This window comes from Lutra lutra, chromosome 9 (genome assembly GCF_902655055.1).
Source record: "Lutra lutra chromosome 9, mLutLut1.2, whole genome shotgun sequence".
In the NCBI taxonomy this organism is placed as follows: Eukaryota; Metazoa; Chordata; class Mammalia; order Carnivora; family Mustelidae; genus Lutra; species Lutra lutra.
The window spans coordinates 120,944,494-120,971,721 of record NC_062286.1 but is presented as its reverse complement, the minus strand read 5'-3'; the positions used below and the strand labels follow the sequence as shown (position 1 = coordinate 120,971,721).

At 44.6% G+C, this 27,228-nt stretch overlaps 2 protein-coding genes across 3 annotated transcripts; one reads left to right on the top strand and one right to left on the bottom strand.

The window, feature by feature from the left end:
• Positions 1-1,248: 1,248 nt before the first annotated feature.
• On the bottom strand, positions 1,249-2,950 carry ROMO1 (reactive oxygen species modulator 1). Its single transcript, XM_047745923.1, has 3 exons — positions 2,803-2,950; positions 2,484-2,614; positions 1,249-1,438 (listed from the first exon to the last, which is right to left on the bottom strand). The coding sequence occupies exons 2-3, from the start codon at positions 2,612-2,614 to the stop codon at positions 1,330-1,332; spliced, it is 240 nt and encodes a 79-aa protein (XP_047601879.1). The 5' UTR covers positions 2,803-2,950; the 3' UTR covers positions 1,249-1,329.
• Positions 2,927-26,955, top strand: NFS1 (NFS1 cysteine desulfurase). 2 transcript variants are annotated; one of them, XM_047745921.1, is made up of 13 exons: positions 2,927-3,062; positions 3,695-3,804; positions 4,520-4,636; positions 6,785-6,868; positions 12,082-12,234; positions 15,641-15,734; positions 16,481-16,615; positions 20,305-20,462; positions 20,888-20,993; positions 21,073-21,154; positions 21,813-21,896; positions 22,525-22,614; positions 26,283-26,955. In XM_047745921.1, exons 1-13 carry the CDS (start codon positions 2,966-2,968, stop codon positions 26,344-26,346), a joined length of 1,374 nt encoding a protein of 457 aa, XP_047601877.1. In that variant the 5' UTR covers positions 2,927-2,965; the 3' UTR covers positions 26,347-26,955. The 2 variants fall into 2 exon arrangements, with proteins under 2 accessions (XP_047601877.1, XP_047601878.1); XM_047745922.1 differs by lacking the exon at positions 12,082-12,234.
• Positions 26,956-27,228: the final 273 nt, after the last annotated feature.

Below are 27,228 nucleotides of genomic sequence, written 5' to 3'. Positions count from 1 at the left end.
TCATGTTAAAAAGAGGTAGTGTTAAAACATTTCCCTACTGCCACAGAATGAAATTTGGGTTGTAAGTGATACTAAAGCAAATGTGGTACAAGTAATCTGAGTAGTGTGACAAAGTAATTCATGTGAATTCCGAGTGAATGTTAGAAGTAAACCGTTCCTGAGACAGCATCCCACACTGGGAAACCTAGGTGCTGTAGCTATTTTTGTAGTGTCCTTATGACCTCCCAAATATTGTCAGTGTAGTCTTTTGGTGTGTGTGTTGCTTTTTCTTAAAGTATTTATTTGAGAGACACAATGAGAGGGAACAGAAGCGGAGTGGGAGAGGGAGAAGCCGGCTTCCTGTTGAGCAGGAGCCCGATGCGGGGCTCTGTCCTGGGACCGACCCTAGGATCATAACCCCAGCTGAAGGCAGAGGCTTTAACCCACTGAGCTACCCAGGCGCCCTTGCCAGTGTAGTTTCTTATGTCCATCATTATGTTACCATTTTCCTTGAGGGGCAATTCAGTTCAAAGTCTGTCAAGGGCTGTGTGGCTGGAGTAGGGGAGAGGCGCCTGGCCTTATTACAAAGAAATGATTTTATGAACCCAATTAACTGAATTGTGTGTATATAGCAGGGGGTCATTTTATAAAATTGACCTCCTCGTGGATGGCTGCTTAGAAAATTGGGAGGTTTATGACATTAAGCTACATTGTGTCAGTTTGTTGAATTTGTTTCCCAGTGGATGATTTGTTTTTCTGAAGTCTGCACAAAATCTGAAGGACAATTTTTGGATGAGCATAACTTCGGAAATTATACTTGGGTTAACACTACCTTTTGCAGTGCAACCTTGAGGAAATCGAGACTTAGTTTTTCACCTTTAAAATGGTGAGAACAAGGGCGCCTGGGTGGCTTAGAGGGTCAAAGCCTCTGCCTTCGGCTCAGGTCCTGATCCCAGGGTCTTGGGATAGAGCCCCACATTGCTCTTTGCTCATCAGGGAGCCTGTTTCCCCCCCACCCCACCCCTCTCTCTGCCTCCTTGTGATCTGTCAAATCTTTAAAATGGTGAGAACAGCATCAACCTTATGGGGTTGAATAGTAGTTTATTAGAATCCACAATAAGTTCCAGGCATGGAAAATTTTCCTAATTTTGGATTAACAGGATTTAAGAAACAGACCCCAAACCTACTCATTGGCTCGCCTCTGAAGCTTTCTCTAAGATGGGTTATAGGTGGGAAGTGAAGAAAAAAATGCCTTTAACACACTCCGACTACTCAAAGACTTGTTTTATTATAGTACATGAGCTGGGAATGATGGGAAGGGGTAGCTGTACTTGGCAACCACTGCCCTGATTAGCATCGGATGCCCATCCCGATGGCCATGAATGTGCCAAATGTGCCGCCACTCTGCATCATGGTTTTCCCGATTCCGCCCATCAGCTCCCGACCCCGCATTCCGATCCTAAAAGAGGAGGAAACGAAGATGGGGCCAACTGGGAACAAAAATACAAGAAAATGGCATTAACTGCCCTTTTCCAATTTGTGTTCCTAGTAAATTACTCTTGAAACCTGCCAAGACATTATCTCTTCCCACCTGAGGTGGGTAAGGACTAGGAAAACAATACATCAGGGTCTCTAGGGGTATTCTGATGAATATCCTATGACCTGCCTTCAGTTTGTGGGAGGCAACTGATGCAAAGTAGATTGAGAAACTAGTTTTTTGTTTTGCTTTTACCTCCAGGATATAATCTATGTATAAAACACCCATATGCTCCAATAAAGACATTTGTCTTTCTGATGGTTTCCTGTTTTAAAGCAATGATCTGTGTTCATGCCCCAGCTCTGCAATTTACAGGCTGTGCTAACTCTGAAATGGGGATCATAACCACGGGATTGTGAGAACACATGCAGCATTTAGACCAGTGATTCACACTGGGTAAGTGCTCAGTAAATGGTAACTTACACTATGGAAAAGTGGGAAGAAGAATCTACTACACGTGAAAATGACATTTAGGGTGTAGGTTTAGAGTTTATCTGCTCCGTATCTATATCTTGTTTGCTGGACAGTAAAATTGCTCAACTTAGTTTCACGATGCGCAACTAGAAATAAAAATAGCAGCGACAGTAGCAACAACCATTTATTGAGCACTTAATATATGCCACATTCTGTGGGACGTGTGCTCTGATTAGACCCTTACAACTCTATGAGGTAGATGTTACTGACCTCTTTCCACACTTAAGGAAACCCAGACTCCAACGTGCTTAAGGTTACAGAAGGAGTAGAGTCAGAATTTCTGACTTTCAGTTTGAGTCAGAACTCGTATTCTCTAGCGCCGAGGCTTCCAACCTTTCCTTGCAGACTGAAGGTGAGTAGGAAATCTGTCTCGCTCGTTAAAGGACAGCGAGGGAACTGAAACGAAGTAGGCTCTATCCAGGCTGCCGGCCAAGAGGCGCGGGACGGGCAGGTCCGGTAGTCCCGCCCAGAGATCACCGCCCGCGCCCCTCACCTGAGACAGGAAAAGGTGCCGAAGAGCGCCCCAGCCGCCATGCCCACTGCGCAGCCCATCACAAAGCCCATCTTCACGCGGTCGAAGCAGCTCGGCTGGGACTGCCTGTAGGGCCCCACGGCCACCGGCATCTGCGGGTTTCGAAGGTTAGGGGAGTGTGGGCCTAGCCGCCTGCCCGAGTAGGGCGGGGGCCGGAGGGGGAGGGGTGGGGAGCGGATCCAAGGGTTCGGGGAAGTCCAGGGAGGAAAATAAGCACGTAACCCGACTCCATCACCCTCTTAGTGTTCGGGTCCCCGCGCCGCAGTGTCCCCCACCTCACCTCGTTCGCGGGTTCGGTCGCTCAGCTCTACGTCTCACACAGAACGCGAGGCGGAGCGCGCCCGCGACCGGAGGAACTGTTTCCGGGGCGCGGAGCAGAACTTCCGGGAGCGCGTAGCTGAGGACTGCCGCCGCCTCGGGCGGGGGGCTCTTCCTGCGGGACCATGCTGCTGCGAACCGCTTGGAGGCGGGCGGCCGCGGCTGTGCCGGTCTCTCCGGGGCCCAACTCCACGGCGCCCACTCGGGGGCTGCGCCTGCGCGGTACGCTCCGGGCCCTGCTCGCCGCCACCGTCCCTGCAGGCGCCGACCTTACCCCTTGGCATGGCGACGCACCTGAATATTACAGAGCCTCGCTCTTCCGCCAGTTACCCAGACCCCTGACCCTGCCTTCTGGCTGCACCCCTCAGACTTTCTCAGGCTCACCCTCAGATCGGTTGACTTCGCCGTGTCGCCCTTCAGATCCTACCCCACAGGCCCTCAGATCCTTGGAAGCTTGATCGGTCTTCAGACCTCTCCTGGCCAACTTTAAGAGATTCTGGTTGTCCAGCCAGTAATCTTTGAAGGAGATTTTAACCTACTCTGTCTCCTCAGTCCTTGTAAATGGCTTTGCCCTTTCGGATCCCTCCCTGCGCCCAACGAAGCAATTCTAATATTGTCCCAACACCCCCCCCCCCCTCCAAGACCACGGTCTCCCTCTCTTCCTTTTACAGTTTGCTTAAGTTCTCTGATGTTTTGTTTTCTTTTCCATTGAGCTTCAACCCCAGCATCCTTTCAGCTCACTCACCTCCATCCAGCTTTCACCTTCTGCTGTCTTGGATACCTTGTGTCCATAGGTTTTCTCAGCTTGGCCACTCCATACCTTTTTTTTTTTTTTTTCTTTTTTTCTTGGTCAGTTGTAGACCATGCTACCCAGTCTGATGTTCCCTCAGCTACAGACACAGCTCCGCAGGCCGAGTCAGAGCTGCGACCTCTGTATATGGATGTGCAAGCTACTACTCCTCTGGTAAGGATGGAGGGACAGCTCTCCCCAGGCTGTTTATAACAATTATATTGCAGAACTGACAATGCACAGAAATGACTGGCTCCTCCAGAAGTGATAGCCGTTGTGAAGTATGTGTTGGGAAAAGCAATGAGCCAGAAGTCAGGAGGCTTAAGCTATAATAAACTAGAAATGGCTCTACTAATTGTTAGCTATTGACCTTGGTCAAATCACTTCAGTGTAGGCACTATAGTAGGAATAAAATCATCAGCTTTGGAATTAGCTGGATTGCTACTTACTATGTGAATTTGGGCAAATATTAAATGGGTTAAAAGACATAAAGCAGCCCTTTAAACAGAACCTGGCACATGATAAGCACTTCGATATTAGTGGAAGATTTCATCAACATGTGGTCTCTTGTCATATGCTGGCCCTTGTAGATCACATCACCTGGCAGGATGCAGAAACAGCTGCAAGGACAAGGCAGTGTTTGTAGATTACCTGAGGAGATGGTAGAATAATCATCTGGTAGAATGATTTAAGGTGGGTTGAGAGTGGGCGTATATTAGGCTGATATTTGTTTAGTACCTGAGGGGATTGAAGAATGTTTGAGGTTCAATCTAGGTAGTGTCTGAAGGGCTCAGAGTGTGTTGAGGCAGGTTGGACAGGTCTGAGGGGATGGAGTGGGGCCTGAGTGATCTATGGACTCAAGGGGACTGATCTGTTCTGTTGTGCTCAGGATCCTCGGGTGCTTGATGCCATGATTCCTTACCTAGTCAACTACTATGGGAACCCACACTCCCGGACACATGCTTATGGCTGGGAGAGTGAGGCAGCCATGGAACATGCTCGCCAGGTGAGTATAGAAGACCTAGGAGGTTCTGATGTCAGAGGTTCAGTGGACTGTGGGAGGCATTTACTTGATAGCTCTGGATGGAGGTGGAAATGGTTTGGGGATCTTTTTCAGAAAGAGATTTAAAGAGCAGGCCTTGGAGTCTCTCTGATGGGATTTTATTAGTTTTTACATTTCCTAGCTAAATGACCTCTGGAATGTTACCTAATTTCTCTAAGTCTCAATTTCCATACATTGAAAATGGAGATTGTAATAGTTCGTATTCTTTAGGGTTTTTGTGTGGATTCAGTGAGAAACTGCTGATGATGTATTTATTAACACAATGCTTATACATACTAAGCTCAGTAAGTGCCTTTTATTAAGTAGATTAAGTGTGGAGCCTGATGCAGGGCTTGAACTCATGACCCTGAGATCAAGACCTGAGCTGAGAGCAGGACTCAGTTGCTTGACTGACTGAGCCACCCAGCTTTTAAAAAGCCAATATTGGGGCACTTGGGTGGCTCAGTTGGTTAAGTGTCTGCCTTCAGCTCAGGTCATGATCCCAGGGTTCTGGGATCAAGAACCTCATCAGGCTCTCTGCTCTGTGGGAGCCTGCTTCTCCCTCTCCCTGCCACTCCCCCTGCTTGCACTCTCTCTCTCTGTCAAATAAATAAAAAAAATCTTTAAAACAATTTTTTTAAAAAGCCAGTATTTTGGGGTGCCTGGGTGTCTCAGTTGGTTGAACATCTGACTCATGATTCCAACTCTGGTCAGGGTCTCAGGGTCTTGAAATGGAGACCCATGTTGGGTTCCACACTCAGCCACACCCAGTGAGGAGTCCGCTTGAGATTTTCTCTTCTCTCCCTCTTCCTCTGCCCCTCCCCTCTGCTGGCCCCCACTTGCTAGCACATGCTCTCTCTCAAATAAAAGATCATAAATAAGTAAATACATAAATAATTAAAAAGCCAATATAGGGGTACCTGACTGGCTCAGTCAGTAGAGCATGTGACTCTTGAAATGAGGGTTGTGAGCCCTGCATGGGTGTAGAGATTACTTAAAAATAAAATCTTGGGGCGCCTGGGTGGCTCAGTGGATTAAAGCCTCTGCCTTCAGCTCGGGTCATGATCCCAGGGTCTTGGGATCGAGCCCTGCATGGAGCTCTCTGCTCAGCAGGGAGCCTTCCTTCTCTCTCTCTGCCTGCTTCTCTGCCTACTTGTGATCTCTGTCTGTCAAATAAATAAATAAAATCTTAAAAATAAAATAAAATAAAATGTTTGGGGAGCCTGCGTGGTTTCAGTTAGTTAAGCTTCTGCCTTCGGCTCAGGTCATGATCCCAGGGTCCTCCTTAGTGGGGATTCTGCTCCTCCCTCTCCCTCTGCCCCTATTCCTGCTCATTTTCTCTCTCTCTCAAATAAATAAAATCTGTAAGAAAAAGAAATATTTAAAATCTTTTAAAAATATACAAATAGATTGGGAGGGAGACAAAACATAAGAGACTCTTAATCTCACAAAACAGACTGAGGAGGGTGCCTGGGTGGCTCAGTGGGTTAAAGCCTCTGCCTTCAGCTCCGGTCATGATCCCAGGGTCCTGGGATTGAGCCCAGCATCGGGCTCTCTGCTCAGCAGGGAGCCTGCTTCCTCCCTTCTCTCTCTTTACCTGCCTCTCTGCCTACTTGTGATCTGTCTGTCAAATAAATAAATAAAATCTTTAAAAAATAAATAAAAATAAATAAAAATAAAAAAACAGACTGAGGGTTGCTGGGGGGAGGGTGGGTAGGGAGAGGGTGATTGGGTTATGGACATTGGGGAGGGTATGTGATACGGTGAGTGCTGTGAAATGTGTAAGCCTGACGATTCACAGACCTGTACCCTTGGGGCAAATAATACGTTATATGTTAATAAAAATAATTAATAAAAAATTATAAAAATTTTAAAAAACAAGAATTATTATTATTATTGTTATTGTTATTTTGTATGAGGCAGGAAAGAGCCTCAGATCTGGGATGGAATTGAATCTACTTACTGTCTGACTGTGGTGGGTCCAGAGCTTCTTGGGTAGTTGATAGGATGCAGTGGAGCTCCTCTTGAATCAGAGCTCTGTCCAAACTATGTCTGCAGTTACATTCCTGCCTGGGAAACTGATGTTACTTATCTCTGTTTCTTGGTTTGCAGCAAGTAGCATCTCTGATTGGGGCTGATCCTCGTGAGATCATTTTCACTAGTGGTGCTACTGAATCTAACAACATAGCAATTAAGGTAAGAGAACCAGAGGGCATATCTGGACTTTCCTGACATGGGAGATGGTGTCCCTCCATCATTTGGCCTCATATATGTATTTCCCAGCTACTTACTCCTACCCCGTTTAAAAATAAAGACACAGGGGCGCCTGGGTGGCTCAGTGGGTTAAAGCCTCTGCCTTCGGCTCAGGTCATAATCTCAGGATCCTGGGATCAAGCCCCGCATCAGGCTCTCTGCTCAGCAGGGAGCCTGCTTCCTCCCTTCTCTCTCTCTACCTGCCTCTCTGCCTACTTGTGATCTTTGTCTGTCAAATAAATAAATAAATAAAATCTTAAAAAAAAAAAAAAAGTACAGCTCCATTCTCGGTAGTCATGCTGGTATTTCGTGCAACTTAATCACATTGTACTGGGCCTGCTTGCCAATACCACTTGGGTAAATACCAAGGCTCTGAGAAAGGGTGTATGCTCTAGGTTGAACTGGCTCCACCCCCTCTCACCTTTGTGTCTCAACTGTGCTGCCAGTTTTGGTTTTTCTGAGCTTAGAGTGGGTGTAGGGGAGCTTCAGAGTTGTTTATCTGATTCTGTTAGCTGGAAAGTGTCCGTCCTTTGGAATGCAGAAACTACAGAACCAGGGTAGAGATCCCTCCAGAAATGGGGATGATTTCTGGAATGAGGAGCATTTTTAAAACTTTGAAACTCTCTACTGTTTTTACTCAAACCTAGAGGCCCAGGATTGCTAAGAATAGTTGTAACAGTTTTCCCCTTGTGTGCCTGGGTGGCTCAGTTGGTTAAGTGACTGCCAGCGGCTCAGGTCATGATCCCAGGGCTCCCTGCTCAGTGGGGAGCCTGCTTCTCCCTCTCCCTTTGCTGCTCTGCCTGCTTGTGCTCTCTCACTCTCTCTGTCAAATAAATAAATAAAATCTTAAAAAAACAAAACAAAAAAACAGTTTTCCCCTTAGTCTCCTAAATGGGTGAATCTGTTGTTAGAGGATTCAACACTGTGGGTAACTGAGATAGGAGAGAATGGAAAGGGATGGGAAACTTTTTCTGTTTTTTTTTTTAAGTGAAGTGAAAATTTATTAACTGAAGGTGAGAACAGAAAGCAAAGAAAGAAAGCTCTCTAGAGTAAGAGAGGTCCTGAATGGGTTGTCCAGGAGTGGGGAACTTTTAATGTTTTCCTTGTTATGATCCTTATCCTCCAGAACATATACATTTTATGTAGTTATAATTTTGGCCTAATTAGTTTTATATTCTGCTTTTTTATTTAAAAATTTTTTAAAAGCAGCTTTATTTGTTTCGGGGCACCTGGGTGGCTCAGTCGGTTAAGAGTCTGCCTTCGGCTCAGGTCATGATCCTAGGGTCCTGCTGCTTCCTCTCCCTCTGCCTGCCTGCTGCTCCCCCTGCTTGTGTACTCTTTCTCTCTCTCTCCTAAATAGATAAAATCTTAAAAAAAAAAAAAAAAGAATTTATTTATTTACTTGAGAAAGAGAGAGCAAGCACAAGTCAGGGGCAGAGGCAGAGACAGAGGGAGAAGCAAACTCCCTGCTGAACAGTGAGCCTGATATAGGGCTCGATCCCAGGATCCCAGGACCCCAGGACCATGACCTGAGCTTAACCAACTGAGCCACCCAGGTGCCCCTATATTCTGCCTTTTTTTTTTTTTTTGAGATTTTATTTATTTATTAGAAAGAGAGAATGAGCAGTGGGGAGGGACAATGGGAGAGAGAGCGAAGCAGACTCCCTGCTGAGCAGAAAGCCTGTTGCAGGGCTCTGTCCTAGGACCTAGAGATCATGGTTGAGGTGAAGGCAGATGCTAAACCATCTAAGCCACCCAGGCACCCCTATACTCTGCCTTTTTTTTTTTTTTTAAGATTTTATTTATTTGACAGACAGAGATCACGAGTAGTCAGAGAGGCAGGCAGAGAGAGAGGAGGAAGCAGGCTCCCTGCTGAGCAGAAAGCCTGATGCGGGGCTCGATCCCAGGACCCTGAGATCATGACTTGAGCTGAAAGCAGAGGCTTAACCCACTGAGCCACTCAGGTGCCCCCCCCTTTTTTTTTTATTAAAGATTTTATTTATTTATTTGACAGAGAGAGAGAGAGAGAGAGATCATAAGTAGGCAGAGAGGCAGGCAGAGAGAGAGGAGGAAGCAGGCTCCCTGCTGAGCAGAGAGCCCAATGTGGGGCTCAATCCCAGGACCCTAAGATCATGACCTGAGCCGAAGGCAGAGGCTTAACCCACTGAGCCACCCAGGTGCCCCTATACTCTGCTTTTTAAAGATTTTGTTTATTTGAGAGAGAGAGTGTGAGGGCAGAGATGGTGCAGGCAGGGAGCAGAGGGGGAGGGAGAGTGAGGGGAAAGAATGTCCAGCAGATTGCACACTGAGCATTTGGAACCCAGGGAGGGACTTGATCCCAGAACCCTGAGATCATGACCTGTGCTGAAACCAAGAATTAGACAATTATCTGATACATCCAGGCACCCCACATTCTGCTTTCTTTTTTTTTTTTTTTTTTAAGATTTTATTTATTTATTTGGCAGAGACACAGCAAGAGAGCGAACACAAGCAAGGGAGCAGCAGAGGGAGAGGGAGAAACAGGCTTCCTGCCGAGCAAGGAGCCTGAGGCGGGGCTCGATCCCAGGACCCTGGGATCATGACCTGAGCCAAAGGCAGATGCTTAATGATTGAGCCACCTAGGCGCCCCCCATATTCTGCTTTTAAAGTAGTACTCTATTATAAGCTTGGGGGAATTGGGTTGCATGGTTTTTGTTTATTATTTTTTTAAATAGTCTCCATGCTGGGTGTGGAGGCCAGTGTGGGGCTTAAAACTCATGACCCCAAGATTGAGATCCACCACATTTTTTTTTTATTACTTAAAAAAATTTTTTTTTAAAGATTTTATTTATTTATTTGAGATGGGGAGAGAGAGAGAACAAGGGGGGAGAAGGGGCAGGAGTTGGGGAGAAGCCAACTCCCTGCTGAGCAAGGACCTCCACATGGGGCTGGATCTCAGGACCCTGAGATTATGACTTGAGTCGAAGTCAGATGCTTAAGTGACTGAGCCACCCAGGCATCCCTCAAACTTCATAATTTTTAATATAACTACCTTATTTTTCATGGAGTTGTGTTATCATATTTTACTCTTTATTTCTCTGTTGTTAGATGTGTTTAATTTTTCCTTTTTTAAAAAATTTAGGGGCGCCTGGGTGGCTCAGTGGGTTAGGCCGCTGCCTTCAGCTCAGGTCATGATCCCAGAGTCCTGGGATCGAGTCCTGCATCGGGCTCGCTGCTCAGCAGGAAGCCTGCTTCCCTTCCTCTCTCTCTGCCTGCCTCTCTGCCTACTTGTGATCTCTCTCTGTCAAATAAATAAATAAAATCTTTAAAAAAAAAATTTAAATTCAATTAGCAATAATTTTTCCATTTTTTTTTTAAAGATTATAAGTACTGCAAAAGCATATTTAATCTCTGTAGCTTGACCTGTCTTTTGAAATATTTCCCTAAGGTAAATCCCCAAATGAAGAATCACAGTTGTTTTTTTTTTTTAAAGATTTTATTTATCTGAGGGGCGCCTGGGTGGCTCAGTGGGTTAAAGCCTCTGCCTTCGGCTCAGGTCGTGATCCCAGGGTCCTGGGATCGAGCCCCACATCGGGCTCTCTGCTCAACAGGGAGCCTGCTTCCCCTCCCTCACTCTCTGCCTGCTTCTCCGCCTACTTGTGATCTCTGTCAAATAAATAAATAATTAAAAAAAAGATTTTATTTATTTGATAGAGATCACAAGTAGGCAGAGAGGCAAGCAGAGAGAGAGAGGGGGAAGCAGGTTCACTGCTGAGCAGAGAGCCTGATGTGGGGCTTGATCCCAGGACCCTGAGATCACGACCTGAGCCGAAGACAGAGGCTTAACCCACTGAGCCACCCAGGTGCCCCTCAATACAGCTTTTAAGACATCTTTTTTTTTTGTTTGTTTGTTTAAAGATTTTATTTATTTATTTGACAGAGATCACAAGTAGGCAGAAAAGCAGGCAGAGAGAGAGGAGGAGGCAGGCTCCCCGCTCAGCAGAGAGCCCAATGCCATGCAGGGCTCGATCCCAGGGCCCTGGGATTATGACCTGAGCTGAAGGCAGAGGCTTTAACCCACTGAGCCACCCAGACGCCCCTTAAGACATCTTTCTAAATAATTTTCTGAAGAGATTCTAGCATAATTACTTATATCAGCAGGGAATGAGTGTATGCATTTCACTTTTACACTGGCAGTTTTTGGTATCACTATCACCATGTTTGCATGTTTTACTATTAAGTGGAAATAAAGAGAGAGGATCTTTTCTGGGATAGGCATGTTCCCTATTTTCTACCTGTGGTATCATAAAAAATATATTTTTTATATAAAAAAATTCGTGGCCAGAGCCTCAAAAGTCCTTGGATTTCCTGAATAATAGAAATGCCTTTTGTTATTCATAACAAACCCCTCATATCTGAGATTATGGTAATGAAGTGACTCAGTGACTCATGATGGACTCTTGGTTGCAAGGGACTGGCTGCCCGCTCCGGAAGAATAAAACATGTGTTCAGAGGGTTGGAACTTTCAACTCTACTTCCCTCAGAGTAGGAGAGGGGAACTGAAGATTGAGCTCAGTCCTGTGGCCAGTGATTTAATCAGTCATGCCTTGGTAATGAAACCCCCATAAAAACTCCAGACAGTAAGGCTCAGAGGATCTTCCAGGTTGGTGTTCACCATGGATGTGCTGGGCAGGTGGCATGCCTAGATTCACAAAGACAGGGCATGGAAACTTTGTGCCCATCCCCTCCTCAGCCTTGCCCTGTGCATCTCTTCCATTTGGCTGTTCCTGAATTGTATCCTCTATAATAAAACTGTAATACTGTAGTGCTTTCAGTCACTTCGGAGAGTTATTTGGGTGAATTATTGGGGGGCTGTGGGAAGTCCTGAATTTGTAGCCAGCTGGGCAAAAGTATTGGAAGCTGGGTTGTGACACCTGGACCTTGTGACTAACATCTGAAGTGGAGTTAGTCTCGTGGGACTGAGCCCCTTAAGCTGTGGGATTTGTACTAACTCATGGTAGTTAGTGTCAGAATTCAGTTGAATTGTAGGACATACACTTGGTGTCACAGAATTGATGTTGGAGCAGCTCTTTCCCACTTTTTCTTTCAAGTGGGTTTGAAGTCCTTGCTGTTTATCTGAGTATACCTTCCTTCCTTCCACCACCACCAATTTCTAGGGGGTGGCCAGGTTCTATAGGTCACGGAAGAAGCACTTGATCACCACTCAGACAGAGCACAAATGTGTTTTGGATTCCTGTCGTTCACTGGAAGCTGAGGGCTTTCAGGTCACATACCTCCCAGTGAAGAAGAGTGGGATCATCGACCTGAAGGTAGGCGTGGCTACTGGCGGGAGGGGCAAAATAGGAGCAGCCTGGCTTCAGCCTGTAACTGTCTTCAGCTTCAGCTGGATCTTCAAGGACTAGATCTAATGGTGAGGGGAAGCTGAGAGAAACAGGCCTGGGAGAGAAACTGAGCATATGAACATATGTTCCCCTTGAGTGTATACCATCTTCTTTTTCTCTGGAGGAGTTGTTTCTCAGCTTTGTCAACGCTTCCTGGTGTGTCTGAGGGCCACTGGGTATGTGTCTGGGATGCCAGGGACTCAACACTCACCATGGAAAAGCTCTGGCCTCTTCCCCCCCTGTGCTGATGTTTCTTATCCCTCTAAAGGGGAGGTGTAGTTTTTGTGAAGAATATTTCCCTTTATGGCCCATATCCTTACATGTACATTTTGTGTAGTGAGTTCACACGTCTTGTCCACCACATTTTTTTTAAAAGATTTATTTATTTATTTGACAGACAAAGATCACAAGTAGGCAGAGAGGCAGGCAGAGAGAGAGGAGGAAGCAGGCTCCCCGCTGAGCATAGAGCCTGATTCCGGGCTCGATCCCAAGACCCTCGGATCATGACCTGAGCTGAAGGCAGAGGCTTTAACCCACTGAGCCACCCAGGCACCCCTTGTTCACCACATTTTGAGTATCAGCATCCCTAGTCAAATCCTGAGATGCAGTTTGTGGATAGAACCCTGTCTTTTGCAAGTAGAGATTGTTTTACTTTGGTTCCAACCTGGATGCCTTTTTTTGTTTTTCCCCTTGCCCAGTTGCTTGGCAAGAACTTCTAGTACAAAGCAGAATAGAAGTGGTGAGAGCAGACACCCTTGTTTTGTTTCTGATCTTCTGTGAAAGCTTTCCTCATTAAGTATGATCTTAACTGTGGATTTTTCAGAGCCATTCTTGCATGAATGTCCTTTATTAGATCGAAGAAGTTCTCCTCCAAGGCTGTTGATTTTTTTTTTTTTTTTTTTTTTGGTTATCATGAATGCATTTTGGTTTCATCAGTTTTTTCGTGTTTATTGAGGGGGTTTTGTTTTCTATTAATATAGTGTATACATGGTTTGATAGGTTGCTGGATTTGGCTTGCTAGTGTTTTTGTTTCGTTTGTCTTTTAAAGATTTTATTTACTTGAGAGAGAGTAAGAGCAGGTGGGAGAGGGAGAAGCAGGCTCCCCACTGAACAGGGAGCCCGATGTAGAGCTCAATCCCAGGACTCTGGGATCATGTCCCAAGTTGTGGGCAGACACTGAAATGACTGAGCCATCCAGATGCTCCAGTTTGCTAGTGTTTCTTTTTTTTCTTTTAAGATTTTATTTATTTATTTGACAGAGAGAGACAGTGAGAGAGGGAACGGAAGGAGGGAGAGTGGAAAAGGGGGAAGCAGGCTTCGGCCAAGCAGGGAGACTGATGTGGGGCTCGATTCCAGGACCTTGGGATCATGACCTGAGCAAAAGGCAGACACTTAACTACTGAGCCATCCAGTTTGCTAGTGTTTTGTTAAGGATTTTTGTTTCTATAGTCATTGGGGATCCTGATCTGTAGTTTTCTTGTGGTATCTTTGTCTGGTTTGGATACGAGGGTAATAATGGTCTCAGAATAGGCATGGTGGTTGTCACCTAGTGTTCCAGTATTGTTGACCACTGTGCCCCTTCTTAAAACCCTCCACTTCAGCCAGACTGCCTTCATATCTCCCTGATTCGCCCTGGCCAGTCCTGCTGTGGGCCTGTTCTCACATAGCCCCTCACCTTTGATCTCTTCTCCTTTTCTTTGCACTTTACTTAATTCTCTCCCTCTTCTAACCACTTGGCTCAAGTTCTGCTCTTTTGCTGAAATCTTTTTGGCTGCTCCAACCCCTATTAATATTTTATATTTATATAAATAAATACTTTATATTTAATAATTTAGAGAACTAAATTCCTTAAATTCCTTAATGGCTTTGGTTTTCTTTCACCTTATAATATTTATTATGTCATAGTGCTTGGCACTAGGGATAGCGGGATGAACAAGACAAGCTTAGTCACTGTCTTCAGGGAGCTTACATTCCAGTGAAGGGGACAGTTAACATATAAACAAACATATAAATGAAGTAGTTAGAAACTGGGATAAATACTATGAAGGAAGCAAACAAAAAGCTGAAAGAAACATGACATTGAGCCCCTCTAATAGACCAGTGTCTGGGAAAGCAAGATGTTGGGAGGCTGATTAATAATTCCACTAAGAGGAACATTTTAGTCTGATGAGTTCCCTACCTCAGTGTTGTCACCAATAACTTTGTTTTTTGTTACTTACTTGTTGTTTGCAGCTTACTCTGACAACCTTACATAGGAAAGGTTCTCTCTCTTTTTTTAATTAAACTTTGACTTTTTAAATAATTGTAGATTCACATGTGGTTGTGAGAAATAGTACAGAGAGATCTCATGTATCCTTTACCCAGTTTCCCCCATGATAATATATTGCAGAAGTATAGTACAATACCACAACCAGGGTATTGACATTGACAGTCTGCTAGTCTTCTTCTCCTTTCCCTAGTTTCACTTGGACTCACTCATCACGTGTAGGTGTGTGTAACTACCGCCACCATCAAATTAGTATCATCATCACAGTGATGTGTCAATGCTGTTCTTTTAAAACCACTAATGTGATCTCTATTTCTTTAATTTTTTCATTTCAATAATGTTATATAAATGAAATCCTAAAGTATGTAACCTTTTGGGACTAGCCTTTTTTACTTACCACAAGTCTTTGGCAAGTCATTTAGGTTGTTATATGACTCAGTAGTTTGTTCTTTCTGTTGCTGAGTCGGGGGCGCCTGGGTGGCTCAGTGGGTTGAGCCTCTGCGTTCGGCTCAGGTCATGATCCCAGGGTCCTGGGATTGAGCCCTGCATCGGGATCCTTGCTCGGCAGGGAGCCTGCTTCTCCCCCCACCCCACCCCCAACATTGCTGAGTCATAGTCCATGTGGTGGAAGTACCCCAGTTTAACCATGCACCTGTTGAGTGACTTCTGGATTGTTTCTGGGTTTGGGCTTTTTTGACAAATGCTGCTATGAACATTTATGTGTAGGTTTTTTGTGTGAATCTGTTTTTATTTCCCTGAGATAAATGCCCAGTAGTGCAATTACTGGGCCATATGGTAATTTCATGTTTAGTAGGAGACAAAAACTGCCAAACTGTTTTCCAGCGTGACTATGCCATCTTGCGTTCTTACTAATAGTAATAACCAAGTGTGTGAATGATGCGGTTTCTCTGAATCCTTGCCAGCATTTTGGGTTGTCACCATTTTTATTTTAACCATTCTGATAAGTGGGTGGTGAAAGACCCCTTTCCAAGACTAAGCTTGCCTACGTTCTGAGTTAGGGAGGATTTCGTTGGATCTATATAGTCTCCTTGCTCCTGATACTCTTAGGAACTAGAGTCTGCCATCCAGCCAGATACCAGCCTGGTCTCAGTCATGACTGTGAACAATGAGATTGGAGTGAAGCAGCCCATTGCGGAAATAGGTGAGTACTGTGGGTGGACCTTGATGCTTGCCCACCAGTGGGATCCATGTGAGGAATAAGAGTGGTCTGGGAGGGAGATTAAGGGAAAAGGAGTTTCAGATCCTCGTTCAGAGATCTCCTGTGTATGGCATAGCAGTGGAGGGAGATTAAGGGAAAGGGAGTTTCAGATCCTTGTTCAAAGACCTCCCATGTATGGCATAGCAGTATTTGAATCCGGGTCTAGTATTCTTTCTGTTCTTTTCATTTAACTGCAGTTGCTGCCCAAAACACAACACCACCCTTTCTTCTCTTCCTCTTTCACCTTTGTCACTTCAGTACATCTCTTTATTATGTTCACTTACAGCTGGAGACTTACTCTGTAACTCCTAAGGCACATTAGCAAATAGATCTGCTAATCTTTGCTTCCTTTAAATTAAGAGGGATATAAAAGCTAATCTGGTATATCAAAAGGCTGTGTTAACAAGGTAACAAGTCTTAGGCATCAGAATATCAGGGATGTTTTGATTAGGTGATGTGTACTTGCCCTTATTTTTTCTAGTAAAGGAAGCTAGCTGAGAATGACAGAGAGTGGGAGGGAGAGAGGGAAAGAAAGGAAGAAAGAGAGAGAACGAGAAGTTATTTACTTTATGGCTAGAGGCTAGTGCCAGATGCAATTTTGCCTTAGAACTCAAGGTACAGTTGCCGAGTCACTGCCAGGTGACTTCCCAACATTGTGCTATGATTCTTCCCTTCTGTTGTTTCCTTAGGGCGGATTTGCAGTTCCAGAAAGGTATATTTCCATACCGATGCAGCCCAGGCTGTTGGAAAAATCCCACTTGACGTCAATGACATGAAAATCGATCTCATGAGCATCAGTGGTCATAAAATCTATGGTCCCAAAGGTACCAGCCTCTCCTAGAGTTCCTTCTCTCAGACCTCCCAGTAAACTCCTTGACAGAAGTTCCTTGAACTCATTTGGGACTACCGTTGCTCTCAGAGGAAGTTTACATTCATAATGTCTTACAGAATGCAAGTGTCTTTTAGCAATAACCAGGAACACTTGCCTGTTTGTAGGCTTTTGAAGTTAACTGTATGTAGCAGGCCATTGTTCCATGGTCTCTTTAAAAAATTCTTGGAGAGCAAGTAGAGGTTCATTTGACTGAGGAACAAAGGGTTTTGTCATATCAAATTTAGCTAGATAAGTCCAGCTATCTTGTCTGCCGCACTGTGATATTCAGAGCAATGTTCTTTGAGTCCTTCATTCCCTGTCTTTTTGTAGCCTAGGGGAAAATTGGGATTTTACATGTCTTGGTATTTATGCCTAGATTTAATGTGTTACCCTTGAGAGACTATTAGTCTCTCAAGGATATTTGTCTATTCCCTATGGTCCTATTGGCCCAAGAATGCTTCCTAGCTAGAATTTTTTTCACTCCAATCTTGTTTTCTATATTCATGGAGGTAGCCATAAAACTCCTTTGTCTCTGGGGTGAGGGTCTGTGGGGGTTGGTAATGCTGTTATACTTTCTGTGTTTGTAGGGTATGTCATTGGGGTATATACCCTGAGGAAAAAGCTGTGATAGCTCCTGGAAATATGTAAGATGGCTTCTTCTCAAGGTTCCCAGCGGTTATAGTGTTTCTGTGAGCTATTATTATAAAAAATGCAATAGGTATTCTATCTTTAATTAAAATGTTGCCTTTATTGGCTTTTATTGTGGGTATATGTATTTTGACAAAACCAATGGAGCAGAAGCTCTGATAAGCATTTAAATGTGTATAGGTATCTCTCACTATCCAAACTCCTTCTTTCTAAAATCATGATCTCAGTGGATTTAGATAAAATGGTATCCTTCACTACCAGATGTGGGGTCAGAGCACGTGCTCTCTGAACTTGGGAACCGCAGAGATTCACATAGTGAGGATACTTGAATTTGATGAGGAAATGAAATATTTCTTTTCTTTTAATTGTATTTATTTATTTTTTTTAAAGATTTTATTTATTTGACACAGAGAGAGAGAGATCACAAGTAGGCAGAGAGGCAGGCCGGTGGTGGCGGGGGGAGCAGGCTCCCTGCTGAGCAGAGAGCCCGATGCAGGGCTTGATCCCAGGGCCCTGGGATCATGACCTGAGCTGAAGGCAGAGGCTTTACCTCACTGAGCCACCCAGGCACCCCCAAAATATTTCTTAATTAAGTGTAGTTTGTTACATAAATTATTTCAAAACTGGGGTCCTTTGTCATAAATTTGGGAGTACTGCCTTAGTTTTGGTAGTAACTACCATCTTTGCCTAAGAAGTTGTTCTGTGTAGAAGAAGATGAACTTTATCAAGTGGCCACTCTGTTTAAAACCTGTGACTACTTTGTGAATATCTTTGCACATTCATGCTCATATTTTGGCATGAAATTCCTGTAAGTTAGTTTGCAAGTCTTAAGTTACATATATATATATATGTATTTATAATATAATATATATAATATTATAAATACATATATATATATGTATTAAGTTACATATATATATATATATAAATATATATATATATATTTTAAAGGATTTTATTTATATTTATTTGAAAGAGAGTGAGTGCACAACCAGGGGGAGGAACAGAGGGAGGGAGAGATAATCTCCAACAGACTCCTGCTGAGTGTAGAGCCTGACATGGGGCTCAGTCCCACAACCCCAAGTCCATAACCCAAGCTTAAACCAAGAGTCAAGACACTCATCCAACTGAGCCACCTAACTGCCCCTTAAGTTATATACATTTTTAAACTTTGATACACTTTGGGAGATTGTCGTAATTTTTAAATCCACTCTGATCTTTCTCTGTTTTTTGTTTTTTGGTTTCTGGATTTTGTTTTTGTTTTTAAAGATTTTATTTATTTCTTTGACAGAGAGATCACAAGTGAGCAGAGAGTCAGGCAGGGGGTGGGGGAAGCAGACTCCCTGCTGAGCAGAGAGCCCAATGTGGGGCTCAATCTCAGAACTCTGAGACTATAACCTGGGCCAAAGGCAGAGGCTTAACCCACTGAGCCACCCAGGTGCACCTGTTTTCTTTTCTTTTCTTTTTTTTTTTTTTTTGGATTTTATTTTTATGTAGTCTCTACACCCAATATGTGGCTTAAACTTACAAGCCCAATATTGAGAGTCATATGTTCCACTGACTGAACCAGCCAGGCACCTGCCCCCCCACCTTTTTTTTTTTTAAATGCTTTCTTTCTTTCTTTCTCTTTTTTTTTAAGATTTTATTTATTTGTTTGACAGACAGAAATGACAAGTAGGCAGAGAGGCAGGCAGAGAGAGGAGAGAAGCAGGCTCGCCGCTGAGCAGAGAGCCCAATGTGGGTCTCAATCCAAGGACCCTGGGATTGTGATCTGAGCTGAAGGCAGAGGCTTTAACCCACTGAGTCACCCAGGCGCCTGTTCTTTCTTTCTTTGTCAAGATTTGCTTTTTATTTATTTGACAGAGAGAGAGAGAGAGAGGGAGCATAAGCAGAGGGAGAAGTAGGCTTCCTGCTGAGCAGCGAGCCCAATGTGGGGCTCTATCCCAGAATCCTGGAATCATGACCTGAGCCAAAGGCAGACGCTTAACATTTGAGCCTCCCAGGTGCCTCTACCTGCCCCTTTTTAAAAAATTTTATTCTGGGGGCTCCTGGGTGGCTTAGTCAGTTAAGCACCTGCCTTTGGCTCGGGTCATGATCCGAGGGTCTTAGGATCAAGGCCCATGTCAGGCTCCTTGCTCAGCAGGGAGTCCACTTCTCCCTCTCACTCTTCCCTCTGCTCTTTCTCTTTCTCAAATGAATAAATAAATCTTAACATTTTTTTAATTCTGTTTAGACAAGGTAATATATTTACATGGTTCCAAATTGAAAAGCTATAAAAAAGTACAAGGCCAGAAAGTCTGTCACCTCTTTCTGCCATTAATGTAGTTCTCTTCTGGGGAGGCTGTTTTTTGAATATATATCTAGAATTATTCTATGCATTTGCAAGCATATATATATATATATATATATATATATATTAACCCCCCCTCCTCCTCTGTTTTTACTCAAAAAATAGCATAGTATACTCATTGTTCTGCACCTTCCTTTTTTCACCTAATAATGTTTTTTTTTTTAATGTAAAGTACAGACTTTATTTAGATTTCACCAGCTTTCTAACAATGCTTCTTGGCGCTTTTACAGTAGCAGTACACAAGGTGCTTCCTCTTTCTTGTATACACCAGCTTTGTATTTCTCTGTGTGGACTGAATCATAATTTATTTGCCCATTCCCCTGAGGATGAATATCTGAGTTGTTTCTGGTTATTTCTCTCTTAAGAATAATGATGAATTGCATGATCTCATTTCAGACATGCATAGGGAACTACTTTAAACCATGCGGTCATTACTCTTAGTATTTACCTTCCTGATGGTAAATAATTTTTATAAATATTATGCTTTTACTGTTGTTTCTCCCTTTCCTCCACTTTTTTTTTTTATTTTGAAAAGTTTCAAGCTTACAGAAAAGTTGAAAGAATATTTTGACCCCTTGAAAGTGATAGTTTGTTTCACCTGCGTTTTTCTTTTTTTCTCTTTTGTAACAAACTTTGTTTCCCAGGGGTTGGTGCCATCTACATTCGCCGCCGGCCCCGTGTGCGTGTGGAGGCCCTGCAGAGTGGAGGGGGGCAGGAGCGGGGTATGCGGTCTGGGACAGTGCCCACACCCTTGGTGGTGGGGCTGGGGGCCGCATGTGAGGTGGCACAGCAAGAGATGGAGGTATGGGGAGAGCAGTTCCCTTCCTCAACTTCTTCCCCTGTGCTGGGTCTCCCATGAGAGGCTTTTCAGCAGAACTGAGTCAGACCTCTGCCGGAAGAGGGGATTTAGAAAATCTGTCCTTGTCCCAGGGCTGCTGGTATCTTTCTCTGAGGGAGGTGTTATGGGGTCCAAAATCTGGGTCCTTTTAGTGGTTATCAGCTCATTTATTTCTACCTTACTGCAACCATGAGTCCACTTATGGGGCAGCTTTGCATGCCAGGTGCTGTGCTCTGTGCTGAGGATACAGAGGTCTCCATGGGTAATACAGGATGATAGGTGGGTCTGATGCCCAGTCACTTCTGAGCACAGGGAGAGGACTCCTCATCTTGTGTGTTTCTGAGCTGTTATTGGTCACTATGCTTAGTCTTCCTTTACCTGCTCCTCAGTACGACCATAAACGGATCTCCAAGTTAGCAGAGCGGCTCACACAGAAGATAATGAAGAGCCTTCCAGATGTGGTGATGAATGGGGACCCTGAGCACCATTACCCAGGTATGGACATGCCCTTTCTATCCCCGTTCTAGAAGAGTCTGAGACTTTGAACCTCCTTTCATAGTAATTCTCTCTCCAGGCTGTATCAACCTCTCCTTTGCCTATGTGGAGGGGGAGAGTCTGCTGATGGCACTCAAGGATGTCGCCTTATCCTCAGGGAGGTGAGTTGGACTGGATAGACCAGAACTATGACAGGGCTCATTAGCCTGGCCTCTAAGTGCTATAACAGATTATTAAGCTTCCTAGTGTGGAGATGACAGGCACATGAGCTCTTGGTTAAGTAGATGTATTTTATAAGTGCTGATTTTTTAGCTGGCTTGCCACTGGCTGAAGTTTGCCACTGTAAGAGGGCTTCCTGGGATAGAATTTTGTGCCTTTTGTGGCCCCAGGAGATGCATGCATCTGTTCTGTGTTACACTGGCAGTTCTGTTACAGACCTCCAGAACTGAAGGATGCTCGAAAGACCACCTAGGGTTTAGCTGCCTTCTAGGCTGGTACTGATGGTGTGTTCAGTCCTAGGAGAGTGAGCACTTGGTTCTCCGCTGCTTCTGGTGGTCAGACCCAGCTCACATGGTGTCATGTTCTGTTGTGCTTTGGTAATGTCCTTGCTCAAGGAGGATATCTCCACAAGGGCCAGAGGAGGTAAGTTCACATTCCAGAAAATGGAGGCAGCATCAGGCCCTTTAGCTCTACCAGATGAGAATGTCTCTTTTATCTCCATGTAATGACTTCAGGGACCTGGGGGTGGGATCAAGAGGTTTGTGGCTAAAAGCAGACATTGATGATGAACTGAGCAAGTCTCCTTGTTTTTCTCCTCAGTGCCTGCACCTCTGCATCCTTGGAGCCCTCTTATGTCCTCCGAGCGATTGGCACTGATGAGGATTTAGCTCACTCTTCTATCAGGTCAGTCAGTTGAGAGGCAACATTTATGAAAAGCATCCTCTTTCATGTTATTCATCTCCTATTATAGTCTCCTCAGACTTGTTTTCCTTATCCCTTCCTGATTCTTCTTGAAAGTTGCTAGAGCAGCGGCTCTCAGACTTCACTGAGTATCACTTGGGAAATTTGTGAAGATTTCTGAGTCCCACACTCAGAGATTCTCATTCACTAGGACTGGAGGAGAAAAACTCCTCTGGTTGGCGCCTGGGTGGCTCAGTTGGTTAAGCGACTGCCTTCAGCTCAGGTCATGACCGTTGAGTCCAGGGATTGAGTCCCACTTTGGGCTCGCTCTCAGTGGGGAGTCTGCTTCTCTCTTTGACCTTCCCCCACTTCGTGTTCTCTCTCTCATCCTCTCTCTCTCAAATAATTTAAAAAAAAGAAAGAAAGAAAGGAAGGAAGGAAGGAAGGAAGGAAGGAAAGAAAAACTGTGGTGACACTAATGTGGGTGGTCCACAGACCCACGCTCTGAGACACTCTGGCTTTGTTCTTTCCATGTCTTTTGTGGAATAGATCCTCATTGAGTATCTGCTGAATGAATTTACCCTGCTGCCAGAGTTCAGATGCGGAGCTCTTCTCTTGTGCCTTTTTTCAGGTTTGGCATTGGCCGTTTCACTACAGAGGAGGAAGTGGACTACACAGTGGAGAAGTGCATTCACCATGTGAAGCGTCTTCGAGAAATGAGGTATGCACTATGTAACAGAGAGCCTTTGAAAGAGATTGTAATGCTGGCTCCTCTCTTGTCCTCAGGCTGTGTGTGTTCACCGTGCCACAAACCAGCCTTTGAGAATACTTGGATTTTAGGACTTAGAAGTTCCAACAGAGTTGGGGCCCCTGGCTGGCTTAGTTGGTAGAGCATGTGATTCGTGATATCGAGGCAGTGATTTCAAGCCCCACGTTCGGTATGGAGCTTACTAAATTGAATGAATGAATGAATGAATGAATTGAATGAATGAATGAATGAATGATCCACAAAGTCTGGTAGTGGATGATCTTGGCTACTTGTTTTCAGAAAAGGACAATGAGTTTTTAAAAACTAAAGAACTAGGGCGCCTGGGTGGCTCAGTGGGTTAAGCCGCTGCCTTCGGCTCGGGTCATGATCTCAGGGTCCTGGGATCGAGTCCCGCATCGGGCTCTCTGCTCAGCAAGAAGCCTGCTTCCCTCTCTCTCTCTGCCTGCCTCTCCATCTACTTGTGATCTCTCTCTGTCAAATAAATAAATAAAATCTTTAAAAAAAAAACAAAAAACTAAAGAACTACATAAATTCAGATGTTTTTCATTATTGTAGTATTGTTATTAATACAAAATTAGTGATTTGTAGACTAAGTAGAGATAAATTCCCTTCAAGATAGGGATTTTTGGGGTGCCTGGGTGGCTCAGTGGGTTAAGCCTCTGCCTTCGGCTCAGGTCATGAACTTGGGGTCCTGGGATTGAGCCCCGCATTGGGCTCTCTGCTCAGCAGGGATCCTGTTTCCCCCCCCACCCCGCCTGACTCTCTGCCTACTTGTGATCTCTCTCGCTTTCAAATAAATAAATAAAATCTTAAAAAAAATAGGGATTCTTAATTTTTTTTAAAGATTTTATTTATTTATTTGACAGTGAGAGACACAGCGAGAGAGGGAACAGAAGCAGGGGGAGTGGGAGAGGGAGAAGCAGGCCTCCTGCCGAGCAGGGAGCCGGATGTGGGACTTGATCCCAGAGCCCTGGGATCATGACCTGAGCCAAAGGTAGACACTTAACTGAACCACCCAGGCGCCCTGGGATTCTTTTGTTTGTTTGTTTTTTAAAGATTTTATTTATTTACTTGACAGAGAGAGATCACAAGTAGGCAGAGAGGCAGGCAGAGAGAGGGGGAAGCAGGCTCCCCATGGAGCAGAGAGCCCAATGCGGGGCTCGATCACAGGACCCTGGGATCATGACCTGAGCTGAAGGCAGAAGCTTTAACCACTGAGCCACCCAGGTGCCCCATCGCCCTGGGATTCTTAATTTGGATTCTGTGGCTCAACTTTAGGAGGCACATGATAGCCCTGAAATTGTATTCTAAATATTGTGTTGTTTTGCTTTTTTTTTTTTTGAAAGCAAGTTCATAGTTTCCATCAAGTTCTCAAGGTTGGGAACTACTAAAAGTGCTCTTTGTAAAGATGCTCTATAAACAAGGTCAAGAGATGCTTTGTCAGCTGCTGCCCCCAGGGCTTCCCGTAGTAACTGTAGAGCTCCACTTCTTCCTGGGGACATTGAGGCCTCTGGATTTTTTTCAGGGTCTGGCTCCATTCTGCTTAAATTCAACTTTCAGGATTCTGTTGGTCTGGTTATTGAGTGAGGAAGTTCGGGTATACTCCCTTCTTCCCTTTATGAACTTTACTAGGCCTTTCTGGGCTCTGGATTTTCCTTCCCAATGTCTAGTTGTATTGCTTAAATATCTACAGGTTGCTTAGTTTTCTTAGGCTTAAGATTCCTTCTTGGTTGGGGTGCCTGGGTGGCTCAGTGGGCTAAAGCCTCTGCCTTCGGCTCAGGTCATGATCCCAGGGTCCTGGGATGGAGCCCGGCATCGGGCTCTCTGCTCAGTGGGGAGTTTGCTTCCTCCTCTCTCTCTGCCTACTTGTGATTTCTGTCAAATAAATAAATAAAATCTTAAAAAAAAAAAAAGATTCCTCCTTGGCTTGGCTTTTGGTACTCTCTGGCACACTGAAGGGGCATTTCTTTTTTTTTTCTTTTTTTTTTTTTTAAAGATTTTATTTATTTATTTGACAGAAATCACAAGTAGGCAGAGAGGCAGTCAGAGAGAGAGGAGGAAGCAGGCTCCCCACTGAGCAGAGAGCCCGATGCGGGCCTCCATCCCAGGACCCTGGGATCATGACCTGAGCTGAAGGCAGAGGCTTTAACCCACTGAGCCACCCAGGCGCCCTGAAGGGGCATTTCTACGGACCATACTGCGAAGCCTTTTCTAATCTCTCGCTTCAGTGTCTCCACCCTATTTCTTCTGACCTTTACAAACTAAATTTAGCCTGGTCTTATTAGCCCTCAGCTAAAGCTTTATAATGTGCGTCTATGACAGTAAGTGACCTCTTAAGAGAAAGAACAGAAAGGAGATGGCTAACTTTAGAAGCCATGGAAAATGTCATACATAGAAAGGCATGCTGGTGGGTGCCTGGGTGGCTCAGTCGCTTAAGTGGCTGCCTTCGGCTCAGGCCATGATCCCAGGGTCCTGGGTTCTAGTTCCGCATCGGGCTCCCCTCTCAGCGGAGAGCCTGCTTCTCCCTCTCCCTCTGCCTGCTGTTCTACCTACTTGTGCTCTCTGTCTGTCAAATAAGTAAATACATAAAATCTTAAAAAGAAAAAAAAAAAAAAGGCATGCTGGGAGTGCATGACATAAAGGAGAGAGATAAGGCAAGAACAGAATGAAATTGGGTAGAAGAAGATTAACTGGGAAAATCCAAACCAGAATCTCATAGTCATAACACATTAAGGTAATATCTGTTCTGGGAATATCATCTAAGGCATTGAAGCTGAAGGGAATCAGATCTTAGTAGATTTATCAGCAGTAGTTCTTGTGTGAGATGGGATGTTCAAGTCTAATATCCAAGAGGTACTTTTGAATTGAAACCAGGGATGTTGGAAGCATAGTCCAACTCTGGGGAGATGAGGCTGGTAGGAATTGGCTACGGTTGCTACATACCTAGGTAATTTAGGACTAAGGTCTAGAACTAACTGAGAAGTAGAGCAAAAACCAGAGAGAAGTGTTGAAAGTGGTTCATGTGTGATGGGGATGAGTAGAGGCTGAAACTTGCTGCTTACACAGTTCCAATGGTCTTGGTTCCACCAGGGAAAATGTGTCCATAGTCTCTCACGAATGGGATGAGAGCTTCTCGAATATAACCACAACCTTATAACACTGGCTTGGCCCCACTGGAGCTGAGCCTGGGGTACTCAGTTATTGTTTGTTGGCAGCTATGGAGCGGCTAGAGCTGACAAGGGTTCAAAGAGAGCTGGGAGGGCACCTGGGTGGCTCAGTTGGTTAAGCATTTGACTTTAGCTCAGGTCATGATCCGAGGGTCCTGGGATCGAGTCCCACATCAGGCTTCCTGCTCAACAGGAAGTCTGCTTCTCCCTCTTCCTCTCACCCTGCCCCCTGCTCGTGCTCTCTCTCTCTCAAATGAATAAATAAAATCTTTTAAAAAAAGGGAGAGAGAGAGAGTTGGGAAAGACTCGCTAACCACCATGTTGGGTCTTTCAGAGCAAGAAAATGGAGTGAGAAGAACAGATGGATATAATTCAGGACTCAAGGGTCAGAGAGCAATGTCATTTGTTTCCTATCTAAGCCCTTACTCACCTAGTGTCTCTTTTCCTTGGCAGCCCTCTCTGGGAGATGGTGCAGGATGGCATTGATCTCAAGAGCATCAAGTGGACCCAACACTAGAAGAATGGGCTAGGCCTCTGACTTTGTGCCAACCTTGCTTCCTCCTGCCTCACCAACCCATGCATATCTGGGTACCTTGTTATGCCTAGTGGGTGTTTCATGTTCAAACCAGAATTGCTGTGGGCCAGTTGACTTCAGCATCAGGCTACCATCAACCCAAAACAGAAACACAAAATATCTTTCCTGAGCCTCTGCTCCTTTAGTGGGGAACCCTCACCATTTCTCTCCAGGAGTCCTCTTGTCTTACAGTGAATGGATGTTCTTGGTGTGGAGAGCCAGAGCAACTGGAAGAAGGTTCTTTGTTCAGAGACCTCAGTGCTTTATGTGGACATGTGAATTATTACTACTGCTCAGCAAGACTGATTCCTTCAGGAACAAGCATAATCTACTATTTAATTTCTTTTTTGTCTCTACAATCCACCTCTTCATGTTGATTATAGACTGAAGTAAGTTTCTTAGAAGGCTTATCTCCTGTTCTTGTCCCTCTTCATTTTTTTTGACCAAATGGAGCTAGAAATATCTATGACTCCACCCACTATTCTAATAATTTATGTTTCTTTTTAAAAATTGTTAATTTGTAGATTAGAGAAATAAAATCACCTTCCTCTATTTAATTTGTGACTTTATGAAAATCTCAGAGAAAATTTCAACCTGTCCTTGGGAACCAGGAGCAAACTACCACTCCACTTTATTCCTGTAGATGACTTTTTAAATTTTTATTTATTTTTATTTTTTAAAAAGATTTTATTTATTCATTTGAGAGTGAGAGAGAACATGAGAGCTGAGAAGGTCAGAGGGAGAAGCAGACTCCCCATGGAGCTGGGAGCCCGATGCGGGACTCGATCCCAGGACTCCGAGATCATGACCTGAGCTGAAGGCAGT

Coding starts and splice junctions, on each gene's coding strand:
- ROMO1 (XM_047745923.1), bottom strand. CDS start 2,614: ATGCCGGTGGCCGTGGGGCCCTACAGGCAGTCCCAGCCGAGCTGCTTC. Junction 1,439..2,483: donor GGCACCTTTTCCTGTCTCAG/GTGAGGGGCGCG, acceptor CTCCTCTTTTAG/GATCGGAATGCGGGGTCGGG.
- NFS1 (XM_047745921.1), top strand. CDS start 2,966: ATGCTGCTGCGAACCGCTTGGAGGCGGGCGGCCGCGGCTGTGCCGGTC. Junction 4,637..6,784: donor CCATGGAACATGCTCGCCAG/GTGAGTATAGAA, acceptor CTTGGTTTGCAG/CAAGTAGCATCTCTGATTGG. Junction 16,616..20,304: donor TAAAATCTATGGTCCCAAAG/GTACCAGCCTCT, acceptor TTTGTTTCCCAG/GGGTTGGTGCCATCTACATT.